This window comes from Thunnus maccoyii, chromosome 14 (genome assembly GCF_910596095.1).
Source record: "Thunnus maccoyii chromosome 14, fThuMac1.1, whole genome shotgun sequence".
Classification (NCBI taxonomy): domain Eukaryota; kingdom Metazoa; phylum Chordata; class Actinopteri; order Scombriformes; family Scombridae; genus Thunnus; species Thunnus maccoyii.
In genome coordinates, this window is record NC_056546.1 from 21,242,023 (window position 1) to 21,268,398 (window position 26,376).

General features: G+C 40.1%; 1 protein-coding gene across 6 annotated transcripts in view; it reads right to left on the bottom strand.

Moving 5' to 3' along the window:
* Positions 1-26,376, bottom strand: part of macrod2 (mono-ADP ribosylhydrolase 2) — a 423,644-nt gene that overhangs the window by 229,690 nt on the left and 167,578 nt on the right. For all 6 annotated transcript variants that reach the window (XM_042432917.1, XM_042432916.1, XM_042432915.1 and 3 more), the window contains exon 5: positions 18,783-18,899. In XM_042432917.1, the coding sequence (XP_042288851.1) occupies positions 18,783-18,899 (117 nt within the window). The remainder of the gene's footprint in view (positions 1-18,782; positions 18,900-26,376) is intronic.

The window sequence follows — 26,376 nt, forward strand, 5'->3', positions numbered from 1 at the left end:
TTAAGCATAGACTAATTTATTATCATTTTCCTCTATAGAGATCATATACAATGTGAATGTATGTATATTATGAAAGTTATTTCTTTATTATGTTTTGTGGGAATTGTTTTTTCATTTATATACATCTCCATTTCTTAATCTGGATTGTTTTGCTCTCTATATATAGTCTCTTGCTTTATGTTTCTGGTCTTGGGCATTCAGTTTTATATATTAATTACCTTTCAGCTATTTTTACTGATTATTGTGGTCACACCTCCTTCATTAGAAGAGGCCGTATCTGGGTGGGTCATTCACAGATGGATCCTATTATACAATTATGTATTGTCTTTGCTGATTGGTGTTTGAACCTCACCTGTTTATATAAATTGCCATTTCATTATGCTGATGATGGCTTCTAGCTGAAATGTGTTCATTTTTGTCCACAATAAATAAAAAGCCTATAGATCTGTGAGTGTCAGTGTTTTGTTTATTGACCATGATCTTCTCCTAACCTTCACCACATAGTTAATATTGTAACCATGGCAACACAGGTCCCCCAACCTTAACAGAGAACTAATTTTAGCTCAACCATAATGTTTCCCTAAACCTACCCAAGTGGTTTCTGTGACTAACCTGATCCAACTCTCAACCATATTTATCTGAAACAGTGATTTGTAACATTGACATTATTACATGGATATTACCATGTCTATGGTGTATTTCACTAGCAGGTCAAAATCTAGGAATTCTGTGTGGATTCTAAAATTAAAGCTTGTTTACCAATTATAAAGTGTCTATTCTTCTCATGTTTCTAAAATAAATGAATAACTGAAGATGTCATTTTAAGATTTGCAGAAGTGGTAACTAGAGATAAAAAGGTGGCATCAAACCCTAAGCACAATGTCCCGCTATGATCAATGTGTAATTAGATCAAAATTAATATTTGAGTGGCAAAAGCTTTGCCAAATAACTGAAATCCCAGCATTGCTTACATTTAACCCATTAGTCTTTAACCCAGCTTACAATGAACAGTTTTATTTCCCCACTGCCGCCTCTCCACCACCACCAACACCAACGCATTATTCAGTGCTTGTGTGGTATGCGGTGTGTGTGTTTCTGAGAAAGAGACTGGGGCTGAAAAGGAGTATCCAATGACAGATAGGAGCATTTGTGAACCTGCTGCAGCTGTTCAACAACTGTCACCATCAGGTAAGCACACCAACATGGCTCCAGACAGAAGACGTATATGAAAAGGGGGGGGGGGGGGAAATGACACAGGTCTAAAACAAACAAGGTGGCCTGTGCTCTCATTGTACAGTTTAATGTGCATCTTAACTGCTACAAAATTATGCTACTAAAAAAGTAAAGGTTCCAAGCAAGCAATACCCCTCTTTCATAACAGTATTCTACATTTCACTTATACAGCTTTTACAAACCATTAAGCCAAATCTTGAGCTAAGCTCAGTATATAAATAATAATGTAAAAAGAAAAGTAATCTACATTTTCAGGCATATATGGTATATGAAAAGATAAGTGAAGTGTGTGTGTTTTAAAAAAATAGACAATAGTGACAAAATGAAGATAACAAGACCAGAGGATAGTAGCACTAGTGGCAGTGTCTCTGTGTCTCGGGTCTTTGGATCTCGGCTTGGAGAACCATTACCCATTCCTTGTCCATCCTCTGAGGCTCTGAGGGCCAACCAGGCACACCAGGGTGACAGAATCAGGAGGAAAATGAGAAAAATAATTGGAAGGTCAGATTTGATAATGGCCACTCCAGTGAAAAACAAGCTCTTAATTGGTATAAGGGCCGTTTGGTGAGTTTTCAAGGTAAAATGTGAAAGCACTCATTATCCTTTCCTTCTCGCGGAGACTGTCGCTGCCTCACAGGCCATGGCAGCGATAGCTTCCGCCTTCGTTCACAGTGTTGAGTTGTGACACAAGGCTTCCTGGCTTTTTGTTGGACCCAAGCTCGACTCTAATGAGCCATTGAAAAATCATTACAACATGTTGGAAGGAAATATTTCAGGGGAGAAGTGAAGTTGTGTTTGAGAATAGCAGGTGTCAGAGTAATTGCGCTCCTTTTTTTTTTGCATTCTCTTTTTGCTTTTCAAGTAACAAGTTGAAATGTCACCTTCTTGAGTTAACTTTTCTTTGTCTTGCTGTATCTTTCTGCTAAACTCATCAGGTTGCAGCACGGGTACATGGCTGTACACCCGGATTGAGAACATGAAGCTCTATTTCTCTCTGACTGTGAATCCCACTAAAGCCCTAGTATCACCTGTGAGAGCTGGGAACTTGGCTTCGGGAGTCGTAGCGAGTGTTGCACGGCAGAATGAGTGTCACCCTGCAGGACGAGTCCTTTCATCAAGCTTCCCTCTTACCCTGACCCTGCCATCTGGGAAAACAGATGATACTAATGAGGGATGGCTCCTTGTCTCCTGGCACCAAACACACACACACTGCTCCCATTGTGCTACTCTGTCCCTGCTGCCCCCTGGGAGTCACAGACACCGCTCATTACGCAAACATACACACAGTGATGGACACAGACAGGTACGCAATGACATGGGACTGGTTTGCCACCGCGATAAGGGCATTAGATGCTTAATCGGGGAAAAACAGGCATCCGAAACGTTCGACTTTCAACAAGTCGTAATGCAGCACACAAGAGAGGGGTTGCTGCACTATATTCTTAAGACAGTGATGGTAAATATGTGTTGGGTGGGTGGTGGTGATCGTTGGGGGGGGGGGGGGGGGGGGGTTACTTGGCTTTGGATTGCTTCTGCAGGAACTGGAAAGGAGCGACCTCTCTGAGACACAAGGGTCAGACAGGGCTAATTAGTCTGTAGCGGCCCCTCAAATTTCTGCCTTGGGATATTAATGAAGTGATCCATAGGAAAGCAGCTGCTCGCCACACAAGACACCCACTGCACTCCCCTCCCCAACCCACTGCAACCTCCATTCCCCTAGCCCCCCTGCTGCTCTGTGACTCCACCTAGGAAGGGCAGTGCTGTGCCAGGGAAGGAGTCCATACAGCTCCCCCTGAGAGCATGACAGCTCCCGATCGATGGCCCCGGAGCAGGAGGCGGATGAGCGGAGGGGTGGGGTGTGCAGCTGTGCGTGTGTCGCCATGCCAGGAGAGGGTGACAACTGCCGGGCTTTGTGTCCTACATCAACAGAAAATAATGTTTCCACAGGAGTGAGCACAATGGTTTGAGGAATGGTTGTCTTGTCTCCATATTTCTACCTATTTCTCCCTTCCAGTAGTGCGTCTGAGCCTCGCTGTCATGAGTAACTGAGGTAAAGCTTATTAGAGTCTTTCGCTGGTGGATCTACTCAGAAGCTCAAGTAAGGATGTTTTCCTGTCATTTCTTCCTTGTACACACAGCCCATGCAGTAAATGTCACACTGAATAAAGTATGTGTCTTTCACGTATCTATGAAAAAAACCTGGCTGGAGACATTCTTAATATCACAGAGAAAATTTCTGACATTGACAAAGATAAAAATAAGTCTCCCTTGTTACAATTCCTACACCATGCTACCTCAAATTCATACAGGACAAACATTTGAGACAGAACACAAACCGATTGACAGTTTGTGATTTTGAAAAAAAAAACACTTATCAGCTCTTTCCCACATCAAAACTTAAATACGTCAATGAGTATGACTCAAAAGACAAAGCCTTGATCTTAATTTTCCACAAAACAACAAGTAATGTCAAAAGAGGAGAAAAACATTATTTTGTTTGGGTTGTCAGATGTTGAAAGTGAGATTCCATCCAATGATTTTTACTTGTAGAGTATGTCTAATCTGGACAATACAACAGTGAAAAATGTATTAATTTTTTCATACTTAGATCAAATTAAAGACCACCTTTTCTGTCCAACTGTTAAGAATCATGAGACATGATCTATGTGTTGAATGCCATCTACACAAAGACCTACTGTATCTACAAAGACACACTTCAGTTCTGTGAGTTGCTGAGAAGCTTAAAAACAAAGCAACCATGAACAATTTGACCTTAACCCATTTCCTCATCATAGCACTGTTTCTTGGGCAGTACAATACACTACACAAAGCACTTTTGCCCAGAGTTAGACCTCTCAGGTAGCACTTCTCAGGCTGTGTGCCACCTCACCAAGCAAACAGTTTGGGTGTTAAAGCTATTGGAGAGGTTTCACTCTGAGTAACAAGGTCCTTGGCATGGCAGTAGAACAGCAGCCACAAAGGCCCACAAGCTGAGATTGGCAGCTAGCGTGACCAACAGCAAAACAACTGATGAGATTATCCATTTTAATTGAATACATTGCATTAATGCAAAGCATTAGCATTATTAATAATATAATTGCTGTGAACTGGTATCTGCTGTTACAGAAAATAAGAACTCGCTGTTTTTTAAAATCTCACAATTGTTGTCTTTCAAAACAGCAGGACCCTTTTAATGTAGGGTGAAATACATTCATTTGCATCCCTTATTTCCATTATCACCGATACTAATGTCTGATGATGTCCACATACTAGAAAATGGAATTTTTCGCTTAAACAAATGTCCTTGAATGAGGTGCAGGGGGTTAATATTACCAGTATGGAGCTTTCCCCTAAAGGCAGAGGCGTCATTTAGCTCTTGCAGGCTGGGGTCTTCAGAGATGCATTTAGCAGAGTGAAATCTCTGTCTTGTTATGACTCTGACAGCTTATTCTGCGCACATCCACTGTGACTGCAGGGGGACCAGAGACAGAGCTGAAGGCCAGTAGGCCAGTGTGAATGAGAGCACCTCTGCAATTGAAGGTGAGTTGTTGTGAGAGGTCACTGTATGAATACTAAATGAGTCACATGGGTCCACAAGAATCTGAATCAATGAGTCCTTTTTTTCATGACCATGATGAAGGAAATGAAAAATGGATATGCAAAGAAACCTCAGGTTCAACTGGGGAAGATGAGGAAAAAAGAAAAAACACCTTAAAATTCTAAGCTTTTAAACAATATTTGAGAGCAATACAGATGGTGTTGGTAGTCTTGAGCACTCATGCAGACTGCATAAATGTGAAGTTTTCCTACGTCTCATGTGTCATAACAATATGTCTTGTCGGAAGACAGTGTTGGATAAACCGGCTTCTGTGAACAATACGGAGTTCTTTTGATCATCTGCTGAGCTCCAATCTGTGGGTAAACAATTGCCAGTGGCATCCAGTAATGACACATTTTACAGATGTCATATACCGTTTTCCCAGAAGCACCTCCATTACAGCAGGGTGTCAAAACTGTGACCCCTTCTTCCTTTCATCTTCACACCTCTTAATGAACAGTCACACTCCTTGAACCTTTTCCTCTTGATTGCCTTTTACCTTTTCGCAGCCTCCGAACAGTACCGTGATGGAAGTGGTGGTTTTGGGCACTGGAGTCAAATCCCTGATGGGCGAGTTAACCCTTGGTTAGCTCTGATTTCCTAGTAAACAGTGCTGCGGCTGTGGTTCATGAGTAATTGAACATTATTGATTCTAAGGTCTGGGGGTGACAATAATGAGGTCAGATATCAGGCAACTGCAAACACGAGCTGCGAAGACAGCTTACTTCCCAATGACATACATACACACAGAAAATTCTTCTCACCTATACGCTCTATGATAGCATCACTATCCACAGTCTTTGGCAGCACTTGCTTTTGCTCCCCTTATCTTCCTTGCTGTCAATACAGACAACCCACTGCTCCACTGGGGGCATGAGGCGGTATTGACATTCAGCTCAAACCCACAGCTCTGAGTGGAGTCCAGGATGTTGCGCATGAATTATGCATGCCTTGACGCCAGGGTGCTGAGCAACACCAGTGCCATCATAATTGAAACAATTGAAAAGACAATACCAGATGGGTCAATAATTAGACAGCAGGAGGGGGAAACTTGATCCGGACGCTCCCTGCTTGCCCTGCCAACCTAACCACCACACACATGGAGGGGACCTTTAATGGCACGTCCCGGTCCCCTACAGTGCACAGCCACGTGCTGCACGGCATGCCGGATATGTATGTGTATGTGCAATAATTCAGAAAAAAGGAATGCAAACTATTATAGGGATATCAATTCTCAGACAATGCTGCAATTCGACGTCCTATGTTTTAGACTTTTAAAAGTTCCTGGAAGTGTAGGATAAGTAAACTTTGTGGATCAGTAACAACTGCCAAAAACAGTCCCTGTGCATTGTTTGTCAAAAGCTTTTTGCCTTGGATTGGCTCTCTGATGTTATTCATTGGTGTCTCCTGGTCTGTGGAAAACAGTGGCAGGTGACTGATCCTTCCCTCCAGCCTTGCACTTTCATAAATCCATACTAAGGGCTCCCAGCAGATCCATTACATTCACTGGTCTCCTGGCCGGAGCAACGACTCAAGGTGATCACCATAAAACTGCTTGCCGGAGAACCATTTCTCACCTTGCAATGCCTTTAAAACAACCTGGGAAACAGAGGCAGCATGACGGCACACCAGCACCTCGGGCCAACATGTGTCATAAAATCTTATAAGTAAACATGTCCTGGTTTACTGCAGTCAATAGTCAATTTAAAGTCATTGCAAAATAAATCTTTGATATATGTGATTACATAAAAAAAAACCACAACATGTTTAATTGCTAAAGGCAATTTCAAAAATGGACTATTCTCACCATTATCCCTTAACTGTTAAGTGTGATTAAACAGCCGACATAAAGTCATTCTGAAGATCAGTTAAAATTGCTGGATATCGAAATTTAATTTATTATTTATTATTATATGGATGTAAAACTTTGTTTTATTTCAAGGTGGTGTAAAAATAACAGAAGAAATGAATTAAAGGTTAGAAATACAAAATAGCCCTGGGCCATTAAATCTACACACAGGTATACAAACTACAATTTCCTGGAAACACATCGATTGAGACGGCACTTAAGCCAAGGTAGACGCACATCTGGGAAACCCCCCAACACCATAAAGTTATCAAAAAGAATTTTTATTTGCCTTTTTATAGTCTCATTTCCATATTTCTTAAAAGTGCTGTCCCCCAAAGCACACTTAGGCTCCTGTGTATAGGTCCCGGTCCACATTAGGGTTTATAGAGAGACATATGCACTTTTATGGGAAGGTTAATGGTTTTTAAGGACCACAGCACAGGTCTAAATCCACAGCATTAAAACCAAGAATGGCAACCTGGGATATACACACAGGTCATATGACTATATTTAAAAATGAAGCAGCTTTACTCTACTAACTGGCTACCAATGTCTCCATCCCCTCGTCTCTTCAGTAGAGGGATTCTGGGATGTGAAGTAGAAGGAAAGAAAAAGACAAAACCTGTCAACGTTTACAATCTTAAAAGCGTAATGAGCGGAAGTAACCACAGCAATTTAGTGAAAAGAACATCAAAGACTAGGGAGCAACTATTTAGGCAGGCTGTATTCATGCATAATTAGCTGTGAAAATGGCACTACAGGAGTCTGTTACTCCCTGTTCTTAATTAGTTTTTATCCTGAGTCTTGGATGAGAGGTAAACAAAGCCATCAGATTAAAACTTTTGCTTTTCTTCCCGAGACAACAACACTGTCAACAGAGAAGACATGCTAGTGTTACCCATAAACTGTGCACTATTGTCCCTGGGGAATGAGTGGCAGTGTTCTGCATAGGTCTTAGTCACAGCATCAGGAAGCCTGAAGCCCTGCTTAACACCACGCTGTTGTTGTAGCAAGACAGTCAATCTCTAAAATAGAGCATATAATTAAATTTGAATAAAGACAGCAAGATATTGGGGGGAATGAGGAGTGGAGTGGGGTGGGGTGGGTGGGGGGGTCAGTGTAAATGATACACAGAAATAAACAAACACAAAAAACTCTCCTAACCTAAGCAAGAACAATCCTTCTTTCTCCCCACACCAATATATGTTTCCTTACTCAGCAGCCTTTTGTGAGACTTCACTATTGATCAATTTAAGATCAAATTGCTCAGAATTGCCTGTGAGGCTATAACTAGTGACAAAAATGTCAAATAAAATTGAAATACTACTTTAAGGTCAAAGTTCACAAAACATGTTTGTCTTAGGTGACATAGAATACAACAACATTCACAACAGTGATTCATTTAGTGACATGAAATACAAAAAGAACAAATTAAATGTTTTGGTAAATTTGGATTTGGTCCTATTGATAATAAATATTCTACATTCCTTCACTTTGGCAAATTACCAAAAATATCTCAAACAAATGAATAGCAGGAGAACAGATGTTCAAAAACTTTGAGGTCGTCTGAGTTTTGGTCGTGAAAACCTTATTTTATTGAGTACAACCACATTTACAAAGCTTTATTTTGTTAGTTAAGTTCTCAGTTGCATGTGTTTAATGTCTTCACATCAACAGCTGTTTGAATGTGCTGTCATTGATCCACATGCCTAGAGCATTGCACTTGTCAAAACTCTGAATTTCATAGGAAGGTTCTTTTCGGTACCCCTGGTAACCCCAAAATCCTACGACTAATGATGCAAGCATAGGCAGCAGGAGGAAAGAGCCTTTCTTACTCTCTTTACAAAACTAAATCTGTGAAACTTTGAATGCAGCGAGACTTAAGTTAGAATTCAAAACAAGAAAAGCTATCTAGACAAAAAAAAAAAAAAAAAAAAACTCCCTCTGCATTTCTCAGACACTCAAGCCAAGTAGGGAACAACTATGTTATTTCTTCTGCTCTGTTTCTCAACTGTGCATGTAGTTCTGGTGTTTCTACAACATTTTGTGCCTGAATGACTAACAAACTCTTTAAATACAGGAAGACAATTTTTTTCTGTCTCTATTTGGACTATGACTGCATCATTAGTTGTGTGATATAAGGTAGTAAAGTTGATTTCAATACTCCCACAAGGGCTTATAATAAGATGCTACTTACATCACACTAATGGTGTCCTGTTGCTGTGTCATGCAAAAAAAAAAAAAATGATTCAACATCATATCAAAATTTAAAAATGTAAAAGACTTTGGCAGCCACAACAGAGATGGTTCTGTGTGTGTGTGTGTGTGTGTGTGTGTGTGTGTGTGCGCGCGCGCACGCAAATGTGCCACCACTGAGCCCTTTATACCGACAGCCTTCATTAGGCCCGGCTTACTCATGGACAGATGGGAGCTGTGTGTGATGGGAAGGCAGGACTACATTAGAGCTGCTGCCACATTCCACTTCAAACCTGACCTTCCAGTGGTCCCACTTCATCTGCCACCCACAAGCCCCCTCCTGATGTATCACTGTCATTCTGGGGCTCAGGCATGCCTTGTTGCACCCCTATCTCAGCCAAACAACCAGCCTGCCACACAGGCTGTAGCTGCTCCTGCATCCCATTACTCCAAAGGCCTCTCACCTCCTATTTTCAGCCATTTTTGGGGGTGAGACCACCACACTTTCTTTCTTTCTGCTAGTGTTTATCCGATCAGTCACAATGCCCCACCCCCCCCCCACCCCAAAACACAACCCCCCCCCTTCTAGTTTCCTGGTGATGAATGACCGTTGGCCGTCTCGCTGACAGCTAGGCAGCTGATGCCACATAATTACAGTATCACCGTTTAGGCAAAATTACCAAATTACTCCAGTCCTCATGAGGCTTGGAAGACTGACAGGCCAGCCAACAAAGGAAACACAAATATCTGAAAAGAGAGGGACATAGAGGACTGCTTGGGCCTTTACAGACGAGCAGTGAAAATTAGGTTTGTTCTGTTCCTTGAGAGTGCACCCATTACAGCCAATGAGAAGCCAGAAAGTGAGCTGATTAGTCCGGAGAAGCAGAAGCAGTTTTTCTCTCATAAATAATGCTAAAAAAACATCTGGCCTCTCCTTGATATCCGATCTTCCTTTTCACGCTCAATTTATTCAATCATTAATTCATCTTGAAATGCTGGTGAGTATAATCACAAACAGCCTAATATTTCATGCTCACAGCAAGGTCTGACCATTATCTTTTATGCATCAAAGGTTTATCACTTTTCTAAGTTTATTTGAGAAATTTGCTCGCCTTTCCTTGATTTAATTCTTCGTCTGATTTATTTTGCAATTTAAATAATAGATTTTAAAGATTACCTTTGAAAATAGTACTTCTGCAACTATTACAACAAAAAAGTACAACTTTTATATTTAAAACTATTACTGCTTAATCGTATAAAAGTAAGACAGATGAAATACCAGACAAAAACAATGAAAACTGTCTGAGAAAGGTAGAAGGTAGACCCTGTCTGGAAATGGAGTGTGAATGAAGTAATGAAGTGACATTTATGATGTGAGTGCTAACAGTGAGCAGTAGAGAAGATGTTGACTTAGCACTGTGTGTGTGGTTGGCGCTACGATGGCCACCATGGTTGAGTTAAGCCACACTAATTTATCTACTATTACAAAGGATTTCTTTCACTCAAGCCTTGAATCCAAAATGAGAAAAAAAAAAACACCTTGTAAAAGTCACACTGTGTCTATTTGATCCATTACGTAGAGATAAAGTACAGTCTGTTCAGCCGTCTGCCGTGTTAGCTCTTTCATTTGTGGAAAGCAAGACTAACAATGTTAACAAGGCTGCTGTTGCATGATAATCTCATAAAATGTGTTATTTTCTTTTTTTTTTTTTTGCTTTGAGGGATTACAGTTCTTTTGTGGGCTGAGGAAATTCAGTGAGCCCCTGGGATTATGGGACTATTTGGTAAAGTTTAAAAAAACAGTGGTCAGTCTAAAAACAAGTTTTTTTCTCGCTTCACTAAAATAATGACGTCAGAGGTATTTCACCCGACACTGATAAACAAGAGAATGATTGACTCCCTTATCTCAGTCACTTACTTTTAAGACTATTTAAGCCAGAAGTTGTACTATTGATTTGTTTCTATTGCGAATGCTGCTGGAAACACAATGACAAACACTTCAAACACAATGACGTCCAAACTTGAAGCAAATATGGAGAAACATCCTTGTCAAAGCAGCTCTGTAACAAGACTAAATCCTTCCTTGTAAACACTTGTACACAAATAAATAAATTATGGGCTGTCCGATGGCCCACTGAAAGTGTCAGCCTGGCTGTATGTGATGGGGCGGAGACTGCTTTGATAAACAAGCTCGGCAGAATGATAATGTTCTAGGGGGTAATTTAATCAGAATGAGCTATATGTCACTTACTAATAGTGGGTACTTTGCTGTGATTTATCTGTGTTTGCTGAGTGGAGAGAGACGGAACAGACGGCCTGGTCTTCCAGATTAAATAGGGCATGGGAAAGATTCCACACGCTATCATGGAGGAAAATTTATCACATGTTGATGATTAGTATTATTAGCACAGGTGCAGTTACAGTAAACACCTGAGACTCCCATTTTGCACTGGAAGAGCAGGAGATAAAGAAGGAGGTGAATTGAACTGGAGTGCGTCTCCCAAAGGTGTTTTGTCAAACTACCTTTAAGTTCCACAGGAACCAAAAATACTGTTTTGAAAATCTGACGCTGAAACAAAGTTTGCTGCAACAACACCTCTGGATCTATGGCTGTTTTGTTTTGTGTGTATAAAATTGGCACTTCTCATTGAGCTATTCCACTTTATCATAAAGCCAATATTATCTTCCTTTGTGGAGATAATTCATACAAGCAGGACTAGGATTATTAAAAAAGTACTTGTCCTGTGCTTGTTCATGAGTTTAGGTTAAATAGTTATGATGTCATGATGTCTGAAGAGTCATATCCTAAAGAATATTACACAACCAGTTGCTTAATTAAATTATGAAAATGAACCTGGAAAATCTAATTACATAAAGCCTCATGATACATGATAATGCTACATCATTCACTTTGAGGGAATTAGCATGACCTTGATTGAATACACAGATAGTCTTCATTTTATCTTAGTAGGGCCAACACTGTAGTCATAAAACATGTCACTGTTTTAGCAGCTTAAGTAAAATATCTCAATAAAACATAGACTATAGTCTATAGCAATGATATATACAGTACCAGTCAAAAGTTTGGACACACCTTCCTATTCCATTGAAAGGGAAAGTGTGTCCAAACTTTTGGTTGGTTTTGACCGATTGATTTATTGATTTATTTAAGTGTCCTGCACCTTTCTGGTGCCCAGCCCATATGGGCTTACAAGACACTAAACAATAACCAGGATGGCCACATGACGAATCTTAATGTACAGTTCCACACATTGAAAAAGAGAACATTTCAGTGCATTCAGTTTTCATGGCAGACATGTCTTGTTATGATGGATACAATGTTCTGTGTCTTAGCTGCCAAGCATCTCCTATAAATATCGCCAAAACAAAAATCCTCACATTCAAAAGCCAACTCAATATATCAGCATCAGACAGCCAAAACAAATCAGGATTCTTCAATTGGATCTTTTCAAACAAATAATTCCTCAAGTCACTCTACAAAGGGCAATGAAATACAAAATGAAATGCATCCTCGACAATACCAAGATCACAAAAAACACATAAACTTTGCTCTTCAGGAGTATCTGTATATCTGCCAACCTCAATCGCCAGCAGCAAAGTACCAGTTCCTTACTGAGCACCTCTGCCTTCTCTACTTTTAATTTTATATATGGTTCTCTGTAGTAATAGTCTTTGATTTGAATGTAGTTTCTAAGCTTTGGCTTCTTACAAATTTCCTCCTTCCATTGTTCCTAACAGATCTTACTAGTGTGACTGTATTTTTATTACACTGCAAGTTAGTTAGAGAGCAAACCATGAACAAAAACAGGAGAGATTCTTGAGCAATGGGATGGCAAAATACAACTTTATCTGTCTATTCAATGACACAAAATGAGTTTAGAAATCTCCCACTGTAACCACACTGCTGCAAACTACAATAAACAATGTCTTGTACACATGGTTAGGCAGAGATGTCAGATGTTATTAAAGGGAACACGCCCTGATTGTAATAACATACTAGCTATAGACAACATATGGATTCACTGAATACAGGAGGCCAGCAGGCTTGTGTGGCAGCAGCAAGCAAAAAATAAATAAATCGCAGAGCTGTGTGTTGTTCTAGAAAAGCTTGAGTGCACATTGGAGAAGTGCGGAGGAGTGCCCAGTCAGTGGAGAGACAGAGCTGGCTGAGTGTGCTCAAAACAGTTAGCATCCAGTTTTAGATTAGAGAGTAATCAAAGGTCTGCCAGCCTCTCGATGCTGCATGGATAAGGTTGTGTCTCCACACTATCAGAGTGGGTTGGGTGGAAGCAATACTCCAAAGGCTGAAATCTATAACCTTACAACTGATAAGTCAGAGCGAAAAGCAGTTCCATTTGAATCCCAATGAGCATTATTTCTCTGGAGGTACCAGTTAGGAAAATAGCAGACCAAACTATTTGCTCTGTTCAGTGAGATTAGACACAATTTAGAGATACAGAATGAATGAATACAGTATTCATACAGAACATGTTGTAGAAATTGTTCCATACATGTAAAAGTATATATGATGTTTTATCATGGTTGAAGCTCATGAAACGGTTATATATAAAATATAATTAACAAAGATTAGAGAGGCTACCGTTTTGACAGCAGCATGATAAAATAAAATGTTGGCCCTCCTTTTTTGTATCCAAATATGATTAATTATTGAAAGCATAAACTTACAGCTAAAATAATGGGATGGGGGAGAAAAGCAAAACAATAAACAGCACAAACGTTTTGAACTGTCAATCTAAAGTAGCCCTAGGGAGGAAAACAAAACTGGGTAAAAGATTTCAGATGAAACCGGAGAAACAAAACACTCAACGTCTATCTAAAAGTTCCTTTGGGACATTAACTTTCTCAAGCAGACCTCTAGTTTGAACTCTAAATACCTTCTAGGTCTACAGTGACAGCTAGGGCTGAAATGTGCAAGTGCAGATTAACCTGCAAGGTCTTTGCTAAACCTTATTAGCGCAGACCTGTGGACCAGCATAATAACAATATGATTCAGACAACTTTATTATAGAGTTCAGTCGCTGCAGATCATCCTCAGATATGTGACACATTTAAATTATAACCACACATTGTCACAAACAGCAAAGAGGATGCTTTACTATGTACAATAAACAATACAAATACAGGTCATTATTATTCAGTCACTTATATTTTATTTCTAAGAAAAGAGAAACATTAAATTATTAAGGTACTGTTTAGTTTTGATAAATTCAAATTGGCTTCTGTTTAAGATGCAGCCATTTGTCATAAACAATGAGCTATTTAATGGTGCTTTTTCATTGAAAGGTAACATTAAGACAAATAGTAAAAGATCAGAGCTTTAGATTTTAGTATCATCCAAAGTTTCAAGTATATTATCCACCAAATCTATGTTGATACTCATAATGATAGTGTGAAAAATCCCTCCAAAGGGTTCTTTTGATTCTACTTTTCCTGTCATTTCAGAAAACTGTTGGATGCAGTTATGTCCCACAACCAACAAAAGCACAAACTTGAAATAATGCCACAAATAAAAACACCACAGTTTTTTGGCTCTGTCAGACAGAGGACCTGAGCCAGCAAACGCACCACGTTAGACAGTTCTAGCAGCGAGCCACTCAAACCACTGCTTCATTGCATCCAGTCATGTGAGATTTATACAGACACCTTTTTTTGAACCATTGGAAATCTTCTTTACAGATGCAGCACTACTGACGTGCTTCTCAAAACTAGCTTATAGCAAATGTCCACAAGTGACTTAATGATGTCTGCATCTACAAAGGACAAAAATCACTGTATACACACACTGTATAATGAACATCATTATAAGGATTTCAGCAGTTGAAGTGGCACAAAACAACTACAGGTGGTAAAGAAACAAGCACGAGTACTTCAGAAAGTCTCAGACATTTGGAGGAAATACTGTAAACTCTTGGATGGAAAATCTACTTTAATACCCATGACTAAGTCAGGCTGCAACAACAGTAGACCTTCTGAATTACCAAACTGCATACAATCCAAAAGGTTTCTATTGCAGTTCAGCCTTGACATATTTATATCTACAGTATCCTTATCTATGTGGCCCAGTCTACAGCCTTATCTGCTATTTGGAGTGTGGTGGGCAAACCGTCTAAGCCCATCATTTAGTCACTTTATAGGCATAGTGCATACTTACACTGGAATGTCTATAATGAAACAATCATGGACAATGTTGCATCATATCCTCCAATAGTGTAATAATAAATATGTGACTTGGCTTGTTACACTTGACATCATATTTTCATTTGATCATTAATCTATGAACAGATGAGTAACTTGTCTAACACGAGGGCAAATAGACAATTTCCTTGTCAGATTGATGTAACAGACAGTTTTTTTGGAGTCTTTCCGCTATGGTAGGTGGATAATTACTGTCATTGATTAATAATCCTGGGCCAGCCCCATAGTAATCAGTCCCACATGTGCTTGGCCTTCTTAAAGGAAAGGCTCATTTGCCACTGGGATTCACAACCTAAACTGCTTAGTGGGATGTAATGGAGAGCAATTTTCTTGTCTTGAGAAAGAAAAAAAAAAGGCTGCGATGGGGCGGGTTAACCCGGTCATTTTCCATTGCCTCAGCACATCAAATCTCCAAACAAGGACAACTCTGATTTCAGATCGACTGCTCTTCTCCCTGTGGGCACTAAGTAGTTTTCCAGGACACAAGGAAGTATTTTATTGCTTTACCAGTTGTTTTGAGTATCGTGTTTGAATTGTAATTTCTTGCATTTCTTACAAAAATAAGAAAATTGACCAACGTAATCCTTTGTTGAATAAAATACAACACACCGTGGGTGATACAGTATCTTCAAATAACACTTAAGACTCCAAAAACGCTGTAAGATCAAGGGAAATGGCTGAGTTTATGTTATGACGGATGGTATTCCCATGCATTGTTGGCAAAGTCATGAGATGACTGCTGGAGGTACAGTGTGAAGCCAAGCCTAAATCCCTGAAAACTTAATTAAAAGCAAAGTGATTACATACAGTTTGCTCTGCATTATTCAGGGTTTAGACTTACTTATTTCCAATTATATGCAGTGGAATGGATTCTAGAGAGGGGGTCCCCAAAGAAGAGTGCAATCCTCTGAGAGATTTATGTGTTTATAGAAAATTGTGAGAAGCAGCCTAATGTTCAGGCAAAACTGGAAAGAGAATGCCCACGTTGGAAATATCGGGCTTTGCCAATATGTAAACGGTAAATGGTCCATCTGTCTGTGTTCTTCTCGCTCTTGGAAGACTAGATGAGCCACCATCTGCAGATCTGCGTCAGCGGAAGAAATTTTGCATGCAATGAAAATCTGAGTCTTGCATACATGGAGCCCTGCAGACATGCGTTCATTAAATTTTGTAGATACATGTAAAAAAAAAACCCAATATATTATGTTGACAGTGATGTAAAAATGTATGTATAAAGGTTCAAGAGTTTTACTAATAATGTGAACATCAGAACAAATGGAAAAGGGTGTGTTCTTGCTCTTACAGGATGAAAAAGTAGTGCCAACATTTCTTGTACAAAATCAGTCTGTCCTCCTGTGGTGTTTGTCTCACCAATTGAATCCAAACACTTTATTTACTCCTTGCATTTGATGCCTGGCAGCCTAGAGAAATCAATCTGTGAGTGCATTAACAATACTGCATTATTTTCCAAACACCCACTATGACCATAATAATATTTCAGTTGTCTAACTCTTCCGACAGACAAGACAATGAGATGTGAAAACAAACAGCTCTCATTCTAGCTCTCATTTGAACTGCGATTTTCTCTCAAAACATGTTTAGTTCCTGTTTATGTAGAAAAGCCGCTGTGTAGCTTTTTAATTGCTTATTATAAATATAATGCTACTTTTGGGAAGTTTCAATAGGCACCTCTGACAATTACTGTGATGATCCATCTACTCTAAATAATGACACAAGGCTATTTGCTGAGGTTAATAATTTGATTTTAATTGTTAATATTCATTTTATGTCAATTTTAATCATTTTATGCATTTAGCTTTAGCCACAGCAGAGGGCCATTAACATAAAATTAACTTAACTTAATTTATCTAATATACACTGACATTTCACTGCAAGTCTTTACCCTTTCTTGCTACGCCTACATGATACATCCCAGAATTTAGAGAAATTAAAGAATGTGAAATATCTGTGTTGTCTTGTTTGTTTGCTTTACTCAGCGGTGAGGGGGTGGACAGACTATTATTTGAGATTTCATAAACCGAATAGATTGTTGTTTGCAGTCAATGCGGCTTTATAATGTGTGTGTAGGTGGAACAAATAAGTCAGAGACGGAAATTAATGGAAAAAGAACAAAATCCAAACAGTGGATAGACTTTGGGAACGAGTGAGATCTCTTGCCAGAGCTGAGCACTCACAAAGGAAAAGTCAAGCGCCTGTCAATTTCCAAGAGCAGACAAGAGAGACGACACTGATGATGACAGTGATCAGGGTTGGGAGATAAGAAGATGATACCGGCTGGGAGTAAAGATAGCTCGAAAATGAAATAACATCACGTTCGAAAAAGAACTGACTGTTCCCGGTAAAGAACTACACAATCTATAACGAGTTATCAGCGCAGAGAAAGTGTTTTGCCCAGAGATAATTACAATAACATTACCCAGTGGCAGTGTGATTGCTCCCAGGTGACATTGCAGCTTATTAAATTGTCATGGTGCACCCTGTTTTGGCGCTGCAGACGCTTGAACTGGCTGCCCACAAGACTGACTCACAGTTTATCTGCTCCATTTGTTTGACATCTTTACGACATACTGTATTAACACAACCTAATTTCACCTGGGCCTCAATGTCTTCTCTTGGCTGTCTCATGGAAATCCTTCAGGGTTAGGTCAGGACTGCTGGGACGTTTGTCTCGACCGAATTACACCGAGTGACATTTCTTCCATCCCATCATGTTTTTCCCCTTTGCAAGGAAATAAGCTCGTACGCATTATTAACAATTAACAAAAGAAATTAGCTCAGAAATTTGTATCAGAAAGTTGCTCAATGCGGAGCGGGGAGACACACATATCAAACTTTCTTAGACTTGATTACAAAACATTACATCCGTGGTAGAGATAAAAACAAGAAAACGGCGCAGTCCCTCTTCTGATCATTTATTGCGTGACAGTAAGAGTTATGTGATCCGTTAACAGAATAAATCAGGGATGAAAAATCAATCAAATTAAGCAACTAATAGCTCCCTTAATGTCTTTGTTTGTGTGCAGATGACACTCCCATCCAGCCATACAACAAGCACCAATCATATTAATTATCCTCCGAATAACAACTCCCCACTTATTACAAATGAGTTTTCAAAACTAATAAATTATGATTGAAATGTTTTTATTGTGGACATTAAAAGCATCCCACTCTGTTTTTGGATTGGACACTAATGACCCCAGTCATTATGAGCAGGTATGCTAGTGTGTATACAGTTTATGTGTGTGCATGTATACGCTTTCATTTGCAATACAGTCATGTTTATCCAAATGTCACCGAAAAAGAATGATGAAACTTTTAGTGTTATTCCACCACCACACTATGAGTTCAATTCAAAATATGAAGCATGTGCACACATGAATTGCAAAATCATCTGTGCCAGCGCTGTCGGCCAGCTGGATCAGGAGCCTTAGGTTTCAATAAATTCGGCTCTTTTTATAAAAACAATAGATACATGCTGGATTGTACAATGTTTCACTGCTCGGATGTGTCCCACTGAATCCTAATGTTCCCTAACTGTCAGGTGATGTAGCCCTCGATGGCAGCAGTTTTGATTAGAGAATATCCCTGCAGGGCACCGGTGCACACATTACACAACAAACAAAAAGCATATTAATTACTGATACTCACATCTTGCAGGGAGATCATAGCCGCAGGTGATCTTGGCTTTGCCGGTTTCGCAGCCATTTAGTGAGTGGCACTCATCATACAGACAGGACCCCGCCGCTTTGTGTATGCAGCCGTCAACTGAAACGCAAACAGACAAACAAAGAGAGGTGAGGCCTACCTGAGGAGAAACATACAAGAGCAAGCGTTCGACATATCTCGGAACCAGCGGGGCTAATTAGCGGTTTGTGTGCTTTATCGTGTCAAAGCAAACAATTGTTTACAGAAACAGGACCAAGAACAAGAAGGCAAAGTGACAATTATGTTCATGAGTTTGATTCTGGTTACTAAATCTCTATGTTTTCAAATTATCTCCCTTGCTCTGTATCTAATCTCTGTAGGGAGAGCGGGGTCTGCCATGGTGCGCTGTGCCTGTTGCTGGTAAATACTGACGAGCTTAGGAATGAAATTAGCCCGGGCTAGGATCTAATAACGCCTCCATACACAGTGAAAATGAGACTGTTCTTCCTGTAATCCCTCTCCACTGTCAACAGCCATATACAGTCAGATCATTAACTGTATTTTCTGCCCCGTGGTGGGAATCTTATAACTGTCCTGTTCTCTGCGGTGAGCCTGTTATGATGTGGATCTGTGTTCCGATTCTGTCGTGCTCGCTGTTGATGTGTGTGTGTGTCCTGGTTCTACAGAGACACCCCCACCCCCCGCCCCCCTAAGGTTTTAATTTTACCGGGTTAAGGCTGCGATACACTTGATTGATGGCACGTCTTATACAAGAAGGCAGAGAGATAGAAATCCACATTATCCATCTCTGAAAGCCTGACATCCCTCCAAGAGCATGTTATCAATCACACTGAAACATCATAAAATCCTCCTCAAGTTGTCCTGTAAAAATCCTCACAAGCCATTAGAGGATAACAGAGCCAGGAGGAGGAACAGAAGCAGTTGGACAAACAGACGTGTCTTTTCTTTGGTGTCTCTTTGTAAAGACTCGGCCAATGGAGAGAACGAGTCTCTCAGACTGGCTTTGTCCGTCAAAGCTAAAACGGTTGGAGTTAAGATATTCTGTAGGATAACTAATGTTTCCGTATGTTTAAAGCACTGATGAAACAAAAAAAAAAAGAGAACTGAGGAACTGATAAAAATATAATCGGAATTTATATTCATGATAAAAGACAAAATGTGACTCTAATCACCATCTCCATCTGAAATGTAATAATTATTCACGTACAGTACCAGGAAAAAAACTGTGAAAAGGGCTGACGATTAGTTATACACTATCTTCAAAAATGTACTTCGCTTCACATCGTCAATACAGACAAAAGGTCTTTTGATGAGGGATGGTCCTTTTCTGAGCTCCTTTCAATTTCTCAGGGATGAGTCAACGACAACAGCTGGGCGGAAGATTTTCTAGCTCTATCAATCATCTTTAATGGACTTGGGGACAGGCAGTAGACAGAGACGAATTCTGATGGCTTTTCGAAAAAGTAACATGAGTCTGACAGTGATGTGGATATGAGGAGGGATCGCTCTGGTGACAATGAAAGCTACTTAACACAACACGGAGCAGATGTAGTGCTTGGCTACAGGCTTGGCATTTTTATAATATCCACTGTGCAAACAAGATTGTCCATGATCACCACACACACTTATTTGCATCATAATTGGCTTCTTAACACCTAGTAAACATGAACGACCAAATGCGCAGGCTGTATTGAAAGCTCAGGGTCCATAAGGATGCTTCTCATTTATGTACACATAAAGTTGCAAAACACAAAACACTGTCTTTTTACATTGTGTTCAGTTACAGCACGGCAAGATTTAAGCACATAAATGTGTTCACCTGACTTCACATCTATATCACAGCAGTGACAGGGAAGTCAATGTTTCAGAATGTCTCCATTCCTACAGACAGGCTCCATATTAAGTGTTTGCCTATTAAAGTGAATTGATCACACACCCCCGTGGTTTCAGTGTTATTAAAGTTTTATTACCCTTCATATGAAGTTCTAATATGGCCTAACATCTCATTAATACTTCCTTTTCTTGCTTCCTTGTTTGATATACTGTATGATTGCATAACATACAGCATAAATCTCTGTTATAATATAATTTATGCATTAAAAGACAATTCATTTTTTGGTGTCTGAATATGTAATCTAAATGCAGTTTTCCCCTTTTCCAAATGTGATATGGAACATAAAAAAAGCATCCCAAGGCATGAAAATAAAGTTCACATAAGGACTGTAATGAAGCCCTAATATGTATTGGGGCTTTTAGCAGTTTTTAAACATTTCCCACGCTATTTTGCAGCAGCTTTCTTCTGTGAGTATATTCTATACCTTATATTCACTGGCTCGCTGACCAGTAAACTGGAGCAAAACCAGACAGATGCTTATGAAAATGAGACACTGAAGGCTGTATATCAGATGAACAATACAGATGAAAACTTGGCCATTTTCAGGTGCAAATTACTCAACAAGGCTCAGTCATTTTATTGGCTAATCTAGCTGACTCATCTGCTTGTTAAATGAGCCAAGTGGATTCAATCTTTGAACAAAGCTGGCGGTCATGGTATGTATAAGAATATGTATAAGTACATGTGCTGGCTAAGCAGAAAAAGATCATCTCTGTGCACTGAGCACTAAAAAGAATATTAATATCTATATTTATTTATTAGTTAGAATGTAAAATAATTGAGCTGTTTACTCTGAAAAAATGCTTTGTTACGACCTGAAATCAGGCAGGGAGGGAGCAGGTAATTCTACTTAATTCTCCCCTGGAGCTGCTGTAAAGTAAACTCAGACTTTTTTCATGGTCATCTAAAGTCAGCCAGGTTAGACAAATTTAACAATGCCCTCCTCCAGTCTGCAGCGTTCATGCAGGAGTCCATCCTTCCCGAGACAATTCCTCTCATCACCACCAAGCATGGCTGATCTCTTACCTATGAGCACCTTGGGAAACCAGAGAGCAAAAGCATATGGGGCTCTGTGTTTCATCTCAGTAGCTGAATAATGAGATTGCAGATAATAGTTTCAACTTCCATTCCACTGCTCCTCCTGTTCATGGTTGCATAAGCCGCTGTGAATGTGAAACTGCTTTTTTTTCTGATGCTACTGCTGTGTGTCACTGTGCATCTAGTGTCAGCGACTCCCTACAAGCCTCGAAATTTTTTGTTCACAGTGCCCGTAAATAGAGAAGATGCTGAACTGATCTGGCTGATTGCCAGAATCTTGGATGCTACTGCTACAGATTTAATTTACCTGCTTTACTTAGACCGCTTCACGGAATGGGTGGAGTGCCACGGATGCATTGTGGGTAATATGTGTGTATGTGTGTGTTTGCAAAAGAGAGATAGAGAGAGGTAGGGGAGCATTGCGACAGACAGAGGTTTCAAAATGTACTTTGTAATTTTAAATTCAATTGCAGAGTGGGTTGTAAGGCAATCAAAACTTGATTGTGAGCACATTTTTTCCGTGTACATTACTTATTCAGCTGAAGGAAGATCTGAGTTTTTTCGCAAGTGCAGATATGACCCACATGCAATTTGGCCATCAATTTATTTTCTCATTTAAGTGGGATTTCAGCATTATTCCCTGCAGATTCCAACGTTATGAATGCCTGCAACATTACAAAGGCAGCCTCAGATTCTCATTAACTAAGAATGGCATTTACATTCATTTCAGAAAGGAGGACATGTCAGCTCACTCTCCTGTTGCTAACAATGAAACATCATGACTTCCGTATAAACAATTCTGTTTTTAGTGCATTTTGATTACAAGTTTCACAGTTAATTCTGATTATCTGCTGATTTAATTCAATCAGGTGAACATTATTAAACTGACATTTTTGCAGTTATACGGTCTATCTTAGAGGAAGTCAATTTAAGTTGTGAAATCTAAGTTTTGTTATCATTCATAGCCTCATGTGTTGGAGTAGTTTCTGAAAGCCCTTAAGCCTGCATCCCTGTTCCGTTCTACTTAGACACATAATCAGATTCAAGTGCAAAAAAAAAAAAAATCACAGTGTACCCATCCTGGTGATGCACCTGCATCACAGCAGAAAAAGGCGATCAAAGCGACCTCCCTCTCTCTCATCTCCCAGCTTTCAGCCTGAGTCACATGTCAAGTAGAAGCCCGAAGATGAACATGTGCTCGGCTATTTGATGCACAATCAGTGGTGCCCAGTGCTATAATTCAACTCCTGTTAAGACTACTTTACAGAGGACATTTCATTTAACTGGCTTAATATTCAGACTGCAGCATCTGCTTCTGTCCACGACACTACTGGGCTTCCTTAGCCACTGTTGAAAAATACAACAGTTAATACCTCATCTATCTCTCCTTGCAGCCTGCCACCGCTTTAGGCTGAGCCAATGTGCGACAAAACATTTATTCATCTTCTCTGAGTGCCTTGCTCAGAGAACGCTTCCCCGAGCAGCCACTTCAGCAAGTCCACGCAGCTAATGAAGATAACTTTGAGCGGTGGCTGGACGGCATCCCTCTGAACTCATAATGGGAACAAGGAGAGAGAGCAAGAGACAGAGGGAGAGACATATTGAGAGAGACAAAGAAGACGAGTATGCGTGCGTGTGAGGGGGTGTGTGTGTGTGTGTGTGTGTGTGTGTGTCAGTCTGGAGCGGTTTGAATTAGTTACTCAGCTGTAACCTTGGCTCCTGCCATTGTTGAAGACACCTCTGCCTCGTCCTCTCAAGGCTCCGTTCCCACATGCATTAAGGGACTCAGCAAAGCTCTGCTTACTCTCCCTGGGCTTCTCTCAGGCAGCCTGAAAAACCAAGGGCTTTCAATCGCTCCCTCAGACACAATGAATACCTGCTCTGCTCTCATTACAATACCCTGCTTTTCAGAAATAGTGTCAGCTGCAATTTTCTCTCCTAATTATTTTCTGCTCCTCTGAGGGTTAGGTTCAGGACTGGAGCCAGAGGAGGCTGCATGGGGTGGGCAGGAGGGAGCGAGGGGGGTTGGGGGTAGGGGGGGGTGCTGAGCTGGATTCTACCTGGCAGGATATGGAGAAGTCTGAATATCAGTCAGTAATCTAACAGAGGGGAATAGATAGTCATTCATATCAAGGGAGGCCTAAACCTCACCTTCTTGCCTATTTGGGCATTACCTCCTGGTCCACTGATGCATCTCCAACACCGACACTTGTTGGCAGGTCAGGAGATGCAAAACCTTTTATCAATACTCTCTCACATTGAGAGCTGCAAACATATTCCTCAAACTATTAAGCCATATACTCCCTCTCACCTATTTTTTTGTAGTATCCATGGCAACAACATAGTTCCTCTCTCCTCACAGCACTTTCAGAGCTGTACACTGATCAAAGCCCCTCCACAATTCCACCTCTGTGATTTACGACACCATTTTCTACTCAGCTAATTTCACTGAAGGAGATAATGACATGGATTAGTTGCTAATCAAGTGCCAATCAGAGATCTGGCTGAACTAAATGTCAGGTGGAATATGTTCAAGCCATTGTGGTTATTCCCTTGTGATACTGGATTATGTGTCCTAATCACGGCAATTTTGGATGCAACAGGAGCCAGAGCTCGCTCTCTACTGTAACCAAGTTCCCAGGAAAGAGAAAGGGATAATAATCTCCATTCTACCTATAATACCCGGGTAAACAGGGGATTTGGACTAATAGAATACCAGGCAGATAGTCACAGATGTTACTCTCCAAAGTGACATAAAATACCCAAGGCTTACATGACTCACAACTCCCCTGAGACCGCTATGCAAGCAGGAACCAGAATAAATGACACAACAATCACAGGTTCCACTACGACGCAGTAGAAACCGTGTTGTTATTATTGCTACGTTTCAGCCCTAACTGACAAATATGTCAGCAAAGACTGGAGGTATTTTCTCTAAAATGGCATAAAGACACTTGGTCGACTACAGTTTCAGGTGTAATTATTATGACATACTGTAGGTCACATCAATAACAGAGCAGCTTCAGTTAAGACAATCGGACATATGATCAGTTTAAATACACAGACTAACAGAAAGAAATCTCTTCTGAGGTGCCCTGAAGCACCACGCTTGATGTTCAGTTGCTAAGTGGAGCAGTGGTGGCCAACAGTGAACAAGACTGTACTGCACACTTCCCAGCAGTGAATGTGTTTAACTTTATGGGAGACAAGCAAGTCCCTACTAAAAGAGGAATATGTGTGCTTTAAAATTGATGAAGAGAAAAATACTGAATTATTCAATTACCTTAAATCTACTCTCAATTAATGTAAATTTAATTAGATGACATTTCAACACTAGCAAAGTACAAAAAACAATTTTGCTATGTTCACTGAACAGAGCCTCGTGGAGAGATGTAACAATGTCATGGCTTTAATGTCATGTCATGACTCACTCTTATTCCCATTTATAACTTTCTACTATATTATACAATTGATATATTAGATTAATATGGCTAGTATTATTGTACTTGGTTAAAAATAGAGCTTCTGGTAGCATTCACAGCACTTTCCCACCTCCTGCTAATACTCTTATTTAACTGTAAAATGTGTAAGTCAGATTTTATTAGTCAGAATTTATTTCTGTGCATTATAATACAGATACACTTCTGTTAGTTTTCAGTATAGTTAGATAGTTGGGTTGATGTTACCACGGTACCCAATTAACCTTTCTGTCGATCATACTGAGACTATTGTGTTACAAAGACAGCACACTGCAGCAGGATTTAGTCAATAAACGTAAATATTTTACCATATAAGAAAACAAAAAAGTCAAAACCAAAGTTGTATAGTAGTACTTCTGTTGTGTATGTGTAAGATTACTGTATTCATTCTAATATATACTTGAACCCGGAAAAGTAGAGTTTGATTTGTGGGGCGCGGGGCTAAAGTTGGACATATTAAGAAACACATACGCCTCACGCTGCTGTTCCCAAGGCCGTAAAGGAATGCCAGGTTAGGTTACCACAGCTCATGTGACACTGTTGTTGGAAACCTGGAGTCCCGACAGCTGCGGACGACTCGGTGCCGAACCCCAGCCGTGCTGAACTCTCTGGGACAATTGTCACGGCCCCTGCACTCACATTTAAAGATGTTGTTTTAACTGCTCTGCCTTGTTGTTGCAGCATTCCCTGTCTGGGATAGCGGAGTCACTCTGTCCAAGACAACCTGAACTACACCGTCTGCATTCTGTACATGACACCGGCACCTCTTCTTCTTCTTTACAGCAATTCCAGGCGACTTGGCAACACTTTATTTGGATAGTCTGATTCTCTTGGACTGTAGCTATTGAATAAAAGCAAGTAAAATGTTTTTTTTTTTCCTAGTGTAACTTATAAACTTGACCCCATTTTGAATCCTAAATCCGACCCGAAAAAATGAGCCCAGACATTGACTATCTACAGACACAATTATGAGTTTCACTTTAAACTCTGCAGACATTTTAGTGACAAATTGTAGTCAGTTGATAAGACATGGAGTATCAACAAAGGATTATCCAAATGAAGTCTGACAAGCTTCCCAGTGTGGCTTCCAGGTCACTTTGGTCGTTTGCACGCTTTAGCCATAATGATTTACACTTCCTCACAGCAGAGGGAAACTGTAAAGACC